The following is an 8,448-nucleotide window of genomic DNA, read 5'->3' as shown; positions in this document are numbered from 1 at the left end:
TGCTGAACTGCAGACATTTTTAGCAATGCACGCTCTGTCTGGATGCTGTCACTTAGATCCATCTCTCTGCATTTCTCTGTGGAGCTGTATGCTGGATCCTTGCCCTCCACGGGAAGAGTTGTGCCATGCTGGAGCTCTGCAGGTGATTCACCTCCCTGCCCCTTCCTCTCCCCTCTCCCACCAGCAACCATCGCCAGCTGAGCAGCTCCATGCCCTTGGTTGCTCTCTCAGCTCTTTATCAGGACCTTCTCCCCTTAGCATCCAGCAGCTGGATTATGGATTTTAGGCGTGAACAGCCATCGAGGCTGTGCAAGTGGGGCAGGCTGCTAGCATGACCCATCAGAGGTGTCTGGCTTCAGGAAAGCCTCTGCTTCGGTCCGTGCTGCCCCACCGCAGCCCAGCGCTGAATGAACGCCCCTGGCTGTGGCAGGTCGTTGTGCACTCTCAGGGCAGCCCTGTGTTCACTCACACAGCTGCCGTTTCTGAGGACCACCATGTCCACAAATGAGAGAGAGATTGCTTTGATTGGGATTTTAGCATTGCAGGTGATGAACAGTATAATATAAATATGTGTTTGGGAAGACAAATTGTCCAATTTGTTGAGCTAATGAATTTAATTAGGATTTATTGGATTTAATTTATACTTGGTAAGATGGAGCCTGCATCCCCTTGGCAGCCGTTCCCAGCACAGCTGCCCAATTCAACCCATAATGCAGAGAGATGCCCCTCCTGAGGGCTGGACCACTGGCCAGAAGTTCAAGCAATATTTCAACCACTTGCCTCACACAAGGGAGCACGAGGAGAGTTGTCACAGGGAAATGCTTAACAGCAGGAGCAGAGGGCTCTTTTGGCACTAACCTGATCCAATAGCTGCCAGCCAGACCAAAAGAGCGCATGGATCACGGTCACTGAGGGACAAGGGACTGGGAGGGAGTGTCTCTCACTTAAAGTCAGCTGAGCTATGTTGGATGTCTCCCTGAAAGGCAATATTACACCACGTTTAGCTGTCTCCTGAGGAAAATCGCTTGGTCTAGCCAATGTTATGCCAAAATGGTGACAATTCCTTCTTCCCATTTAACACGTGGAACCGGCAGACCGAGGCTGAAGGTCCCTGTTGGTGCGTGCAGCCAGGCTGCTGCCGTGTCCTTCTGAAGATGGCTGGTGGCTTGGTGACCTGCATCTTCCTATCTGTGCCTGCTGTGCTGGCCAGCCCTCCTGTGGTTCTGCCCAGCTCTGCCTCCCAGCAAGTGGGACCTTGCTTCCTCTCCCTGCTGCCATCACGCTGCACAAAAACAAGACATTTTCCCAGGTAGCTGACATGGATGGAGTCCAGCCCAGAGCAGTAAGAAAGCTGAGACATTTAGGAAACAGATCTGTCAGAAAAGGTTAAAGGAATTTGCTGTGGCTAGTCTAGAAAAGAGACATATGTCCAGATGGAGAGGGAGGAACAGGACAATATTTCTGATGTCTAAAGGTTGCTTGTAAAAGGGCACTGATCAGTTGTGCTGCTGGTCCATGGTGTCATTGATCTAATTCCTCACAAAAGACAGCTTTAGGGTCAATACTTTCTTATCATAAATGTCATAATATTTAATTTTATAAAATTTCTATGATTAAACTCTATAGCATGTAATTGTTTTCGAGGCAGTGGAGCAAACAGCAGGAGGAGATGGTCATGCATCACATGGCTTTCGCTGGCTGGAGCTCAGCTGCTTCCAAATCCTGCCCAGCCACCCTCTAGGCTCTTTGGCCCCCATCATCACTATACCACACGTAAGGGCCTCACTAAAACACTTTCAACAGCTCTTTGTTAATGAGAATCCAGATTTCATTGATTTAGGGAAAAAAAACGCATGTCAGCTTCTTTGATACCACAGGGTCTCTTTTTGAGCTAGCCATCTTCCACATCCACCAGGTAAATCTCTACGTCCCTCTCCCTTCTGCCTTCTCCAGGTCTTCTCTCCTCTCCTTATTGCAGGGAGGGGTTGATGCCTCGGAGCCAGAGGGTCCCTTGTCTTCAGTGCCAGCAGTCCCCTCCTCGTGGTGGCGACACGCATGGTGTCCTTCCGGGCTTAACCCTTTCCTCTAGGGAGACCCACGTACTTGGGCGGGGGGCTGAGACAAGTGTGGCACATACAAAGCCACCCCCGGGAATGTGCTCCCTTCCATCACACAAGCATTTATTTATGAAGGGATCGAGTTTGCAGATGACACCAAGCTGAGTGATGCGGTTAACACACCTGAGGATGCCATCCAGAGGGACGCAGACAAGCTCGAGAAGTGAGCCCACGTGAACCTCAACAGGTTCAACAAGGCCAAGCACAGGGTCCCACACCTGGGTCAGGGCATCCCCTGGTACCAATACAGACTGGGGGTGAAGGGATCGAGAGCAGCCCCGAGAAGAAGGGCTTGGGGGTAACGGTGGATGAAGAGCTGGACATGAGCCGGCAGTGTGCACTGGCAGCCCAAAAAGCGAACCGTATCCTGGGCTGTATCCAGGGCAGTGTGGCCAGCAGGTCAAGGGAGGGGATTCTCCCCCTCTACTCTGCTCTTGTGAAGACCCCAGCTGCAGTTCTGCATCCTTGGTACAGGAAGGACATGGCCCTGTTGGAGCAAGTTCAGAAGAGGACCACAGAAATAATCAATGGTCTGGAACACCTCTCCTAGGAGGACAGGCTGAGAACTGGGGTTTGTAGTCTGGAGAAGTGGAGGCTCCAGGGAGATCTTACTGCAGCCTTTCAATACTTAAGGGGGTCTTGTAAGAAAGATGGGGACAGACTTTTTAATAGGACCTATAGCAATAGGACAAGGGGTAATGGATTTAAACTAGAAGAGGGTAAATTCAGACTAGAGGGAGATTTTTTTTACAATGAGAGTGTTGAGGCACTGGAACAGGCTGCCCAGAGAAACTGTGGATGCCCCATCCCTGGAAGTCCAGCAGTGCAAGGGAGTGGATTCTCCCCCTCTACTCTGCTCTTGTGAAGACCCCAGCTGCAGTTCTGCATCCTTGGTACAGGAAGGACATGGCCCTGTTGGAGCAAGTTCAGAAGAGGACCACAGAAATAATCAATGGTCTGGAACACCTCTCCTAGGAGGACAGGCTGAGAACTGGGGTTTGTAGTCTGGAGAAGTGGAGGCTCCAGGGAGATCTTACTGCAGCCTTTCAATACTTAAGGGGGTCTTGTAAGAAAGATGGGGACAGACTTTTTAATAGGACCTATAGCAATAGGACAAGGGGTAATGGATTTAAACTAGAAGAGGGTAAATTCAGACTAGAGGGAGATTTTTTTTACAATGAGAGTGTTGAGGCACTGGAACAGGCTGCCCAGAGAAACTGTGGATGCCCCATCCCTGGAAGTGTCCAAGGCCAGGCTGGATGAGGCTTGGAGCAACCTGGTCTAGTGGAAGGTGTCCCTGCCCATGGCAGGGGGGCTGGAACTAGATGGTCTTTAAGGTCCCTTCCAACCCAAACTACGGTTCTATCATCTGCACGTGCAGGACATTTCTTCCTGCGCTCGTTACTGGCAGAGTCCCAGCGGGTTGCAGAAGATGATTTTTCAAAAGATCAGCCGGTTGGCCTGGCTGTGCCACAGGGAACACATGTCCCACTGCAGTCTGACACACCAAGGTTTGGAGGGCAGAGAGCACACGGATGCTCCTCCAGGGTGAGCAGGAACTTCCCCATGCTGTATTCCTTTCTCCCGGGTGCTGCTGCTAACATACCTGTTGTGGTTCTGGTTTAGATTACATCAACGCACACAACCTCCACCAGCCTGCCGCAGCGGGGCATACGGGAAAGAAAGAGAGCGGGCTGGTGGGTGGCTCTGCCACTGGCACCGGAGCAGCCGGAGCTCCAGCCTCCAGGGCTTCGGACTCGGAGCTCATCAGCTTTTGCTATCTGCACATGCGAGAGCAGAGGAAGGAAAGAGAGAGCAGGACAGATATCAACGAAAACCTGATTTTTTTTGAGGAAACTCGTCCCAGGACCAAATCTGACCCCACTTCCAAAAGCTCTGGCCAAGACTACAACGGGGCAGCTAACGAGTATGACCTGGATGGCCTTGACCAAGACAGGCATGCGAGCAGGGCCAGGGCACACACCATAGACACCCACCTGCGGAGCGACGTCTCGCACTTCTACTGCGAGTCCTGCCAAGCTAAAATCAAGAGCCGGCTGGCCTCATGCAAGGGAGGCAAGCCCGGCACCACCCGGGACAATATGGTGGACTTGATGTCACTTCCACCTCCCGGGAGTGATGAGGAAGAAGATGAGACGACATCTCTGCTCCCTGCCATTGCTGCCCCCCCTCCCGGCTTCCGAGACAACAGCTCGGACGAGGATGACCCCAAGCGCCGGGCGGCTGCCCAGAGCCAGGAGCAGGGCCGGCACCTCTGTGGCATCCTCTACGACGAGATCCCTGTCACGCTGATAGACAACGTGCAACCACGGACAGTCCGAGACCATGCCCAAGAGCTGGACGATGCCCTGGTGTCCACCCTGCAGGCGCTGGAAGCCCTGGCTGCTTCAGAGGATTGTCCACATCCCCCACCCCAGCAGACAGCAGGTATTTCAATGGCTGTGACTTTCATTCTTCCCTATAGCCTTTCTTTCCTGTGGTACCTGCTTCCCTTTAGCCTCCTTCTCCCATCCTATATATGATTGTGGAGCAGCTTCTAGTAAAAATTAAGCTGTGGCAACAGGCTGTAGCAGGAGCAGCCATGCTGCTGCTCAGATTTCTAAGAAGGTGAGGTGGGACTCCTCTCCCCGACACTGGCTGAAGGAGTCTCTTGGTTATCCAGTATCTGCCAAGGTCCATGTGCCATGATGCTGGGGTGAGGCACTAACAAACCAGTACTGTGAGCACAAGGTCCTCCCTGTGACCCCACTCAGCTGGTACCTTATGTCCGCAGACCTTGCAGGTTCCCACCCAGGTTTTGGAGTGTGTGAGCCCTTCACGGGGCAAAGCTGCTCTCAGACAGTTGGCTCTGGGACCAGCTTGCTGGCAGCATGGTCCTTTGTCCCCCTCTCCACCTTGGTTGCCCTGCTTACTACGGCAGAGTAGGTGTTGCCTGATTTTCCTTCTTGCTCCAGACAATTTCCTGTAGCTTTGTTGTCGTTAATACTGGAAAGCTTCCCAGGACCTTTTCCTGGGCCAAGGGCTCTTGCTGAATTGAGGTAGAAAGCCAGCTCAGTGCTGACAAGCGATGTCTCTTAAGAGCATTATCTCCAAGTTGTGGGAAGTCACTAAAGTTTCTCCGATGAGATGCTGTGTCCTGCATTCCTGGGACCCTCCTGCCACATTGGGTTCCCCTCTCCTCTGCATAGTAGCGTGGTGTGAGTGTTGCCGTGAGGTTTTCTTTGTGTCCCTCCTCAGGTCTTATTGTCCTGGCTGCCATCACTCCTGAGTCATCCTTGGATTCTGGCCATGAAACCAACTCTTCAGAGCTAACTGATGTCTCAGAGATGGTCTCTGCCATGAAGCAGCATCAGAACGCAGCCTACTTTCTCGCTCAACATATCAACAAAGAAAACCTCCTGGCCAGAAAGGACTTGCCGTTCCGAATCCAGAGCTGTGCTGCCCAGGCTGTTCTCGCCTCACCCTACCCTCTCGGTCGCCAGGAGCCGAGCCCTTCTTTGAAGCCAGCTTTCTCTCACCAAAGCCACAACCTCACCAACTGCAAGAGCAAACAGGAGCAGCAGCATGCTGAACGGAGCTACACCTTGGCTGTCCAGCCAGCGCTGAACCCCCAGCTTAATGAGCAGAACAGGGGGGCTCCAGCACCAGACTCTGAATGCCAAGGTGCAGGCCACACGAAAGCAGCCTTTGAGGTATCTCTGCATGCCACAGCAGCCCCGAGCAGGGAGCAGGCACAGGACGTACAAGAGAAGACACCCGAGGAGGTCCAGCCAAGCTCCAAGCTCCTCCTGGACCAAAAAAGTGGTCTAACTCCAGCCATCATTTCAGCTGCTCTGCAGCAAGCGGCAAATGCAAAAGGTTCAGCTCCCCAAGTGGCAGCAGCCTCAAAAGAAGACAAGAACGTGAACGGTATCAGCAGCTGTGCATCAGCCAGCAGCAAGCCTTTGAAACTTAAAGGAGGTCCACAAACCACAGAGATATTATGCAACTGTCAGCAGCAGCAGCAGCAGCAACTCCCCCCGCAGCAGCACTGTGAAGTCTCTCCAAGTCCTAAAGAAGCTCACGGCGGTAAGGCTGAAGCTTTCCGCCCCACCTCGGCAGGTGAGGAAACGATGCTCAGTAAGACTTTTGCCTCTAAAAGCTACCAGCAAAAAGGGAATAGAGATGCTCCAGGAAAAGCCACAAGCGGAGAGGCAGGTCAGAAGGCAGGTAAGGAAGCCACAAGCCTTGTCTTTCAGAAGAACACAGCTCCTTCAAACCAAGGACAGAAAATGCAACAGGAAAGTTCAGCCAAGAGCTTAAAAGGTGAGAGTAGCAATCTGCACACTCCATCACCTGGTAGCACTTTCAGGAGCACCAGTGAGGAACCCAAAGGGCCAGTTCCAAAGGTGCCCAGATCCGAGAGCCTGCAGATCAGCACCGTGCCTTCCAAAAAGGTAGAAAAAGTCCTGGAGGTGACCCAACAAGTTGCCGATATCCCAGCTAAACCCAAAGCTCCGAAAGCTCCCTTCAGGTTGAGGAACCTGTTCTCTGCGACATTCCCGACCCGGCTGAAGAAGGAGACGGATGAGCGGCAGGCCCAGCTGCAGAAGGTGAAGCAGTACGAGCTGGAATTCCTCGAAGAGCTGCTCAAGCCAAAGAGCAAAGGTGACCTCCCACCACAGGAGTATCTGCACCCTCCTGCCCCGGGGCGCTGCAGCTGCCAGCTGAGGAGCAGCCCTGTGCAAAAGGTCCCAGGGATGTCCAGGGAGCAAAGGCGCAGCTGCGACTGCAAGCGGATTTGCAGGGGGGTGAGACCACCCCCTAACCAGTTGGTGATGTCAGAGCTGGAGAGGCGAGGGAGGGATAAAGCTACCGATGACCAGAAGCAGGCAGAAGCCATCAGGTTGACAAGCGTGAGCAGCCCTTCCAAAGGCAAGCGGATACGATCCACAAGTTTAGAGTCCAGAGATTACCGGTCAGATCCAGAGAACAGCATGTCCTGTCTGACAACGTGCACGTCCCCCGGAGAATGCATGGGGGCTCCACACTACCGGAAGCTTTTGCGTCGCTACAGTGTCAGTGAAATAGATAAGACTGACATAACATCCCTGTCCTCCGACATCTACCAGAACATCTACACAGCCAAGCAGAAAGGGTCCCAGAAAGAGCCTGAACCCAGCATCCTTTGCCCCGTTCTGAAGAGCAAAATCCAAGAAGCCTCTGGAGTGGCTGACCCCTCCTATGTCCAGATAGCACAGGAGAAAAAGAACCAGAAGGGGTCAGCAGTGTTCTCTGTCCAGGAGGAGGTGTATCCAAGTCCCGCTGAGCTGCGGGATGAAGACATGGAGGATGAGAAATGCTGCTCCATTCGGTACTGCTTCTACTACAGGAAATGTGACGTTGCAGATGATGGGAGCGAGAAGGACGAGCTCTCCTATTCCATCCCCATGCAGATACTCCCGGGAATGAAGCTGGACAATCAGATGGTCCCAGTCATGAGCAGGACTCTGCAGGTCCTAGATGCATCAGCCTGCAGCAGTCCTAATGACAGTCAGACCCAGGAAATCGATTTAAGGACCTCCAGTTTTGAGGGAAGCTTGGCAAAGATCAACACCCTTCGAGGCCATGCCTACAGCTTCCCCAATGGGTTTCTGCAAGTGCAGCTGGACACCACCGAGCTCCTGACTATCCTGAGGCAGTGTGTGGTGAGCCCCGAGGTGCGGGACTGCAAACCCTACATCTCCCAGCTGGCTGAGTACAAGCAAGAGCTCGCCCTCAAGTTCAAGGAGTTCCGGGCGTCCTGCCGCCGCGTGGCAGCCGTCGACAAGAGTCCTACCCACATGCTCTCCGCCATCACGAGCAGCTTCCAGGTGCTAAGCAGCCTCATCGAGACGTTTGTGAGGCTGGTGTACGTCGTGCGCTCGGAGTCCCAGCGCCAAGAGCTGCTGACGAAGGTGGAGGAAGTGGTGAGAAACTACACCTTCCTCCTGAAGGCTGCGGAGGAGTCCACGGCCAGAACGCTGAGCCACCAGCAGACGGTGGAGCAGCTCGCCCGCCAGTCAGCCACAGTTGCCACCGTCGTGAGCACGCTCACGCGCTCCCTAAAGACGTTGATCAATAAGTAAGCCAGCTACGAAAACCAGTAAGCCAGTGTGTGCCGGGCCATGTGCTAGTGGTTCTCAAATCCCACAGGTCTGATGAGGATGCGTGTCTCCAGGCCCACATCTGCTGGGGTTTGTGCTAGCCAAGATGCTCTTTTATCTCACAGAATGGATGGTTGCATTGGTGGTGGTTTTGAAGGGTACATTCACACCCTGTTGCAAGCTCT

The 8,448-nt window shown here is 53.4% G+C and overlaps 1 protein-coding gene across 1 annotated transcript in view; it reads left to right on the top strand.

Moving 5' to 3' along the window:
* FRMPD3 (FERM and PDZ domain containing 3) overlaps nucleotides 1-8,245 on the top strand; it is a 30,907-nt gene extending 22,662 nt beyond the window's left edge. Inside the window, 2 exon segments of the mRNA XM_010151698.1 lie at nucleotides 3,744-4,565; nucleotides 5,376-8,245. Coding sequence (XP_010150000.1) covers nucleotides 3,744-4,565; nucleotides 5,376-8,245 — 3,692 coding nt within the window.
* The last annotated feature ends 203 nt before the right edge of the window (nucleotides 8,246-8,448 follow it).

The sequence above is a fragment of the Eurypyga helias genome, unplaced genomic scaffold, assembly GCF_000690775.1.
Source record: "Eurypyga helias isolate BGI_N326 unplaced genomic scaffold, ASM69077v1 scaffold115, whole genome shotgun sequence".
In the NCBI taxonomy this organism is placed as follows: Eukaryota; Metazoa; Chordata; class Aves; order Eurypygiformes; family Eurypygidae; genus Eurypyga; species Eurypyga helias.
The sequence above is the reverse complement of the archived record's forward strand: the minus strand, read 5'-3'. Positions and strand labels throughout refer to the sequence as shown.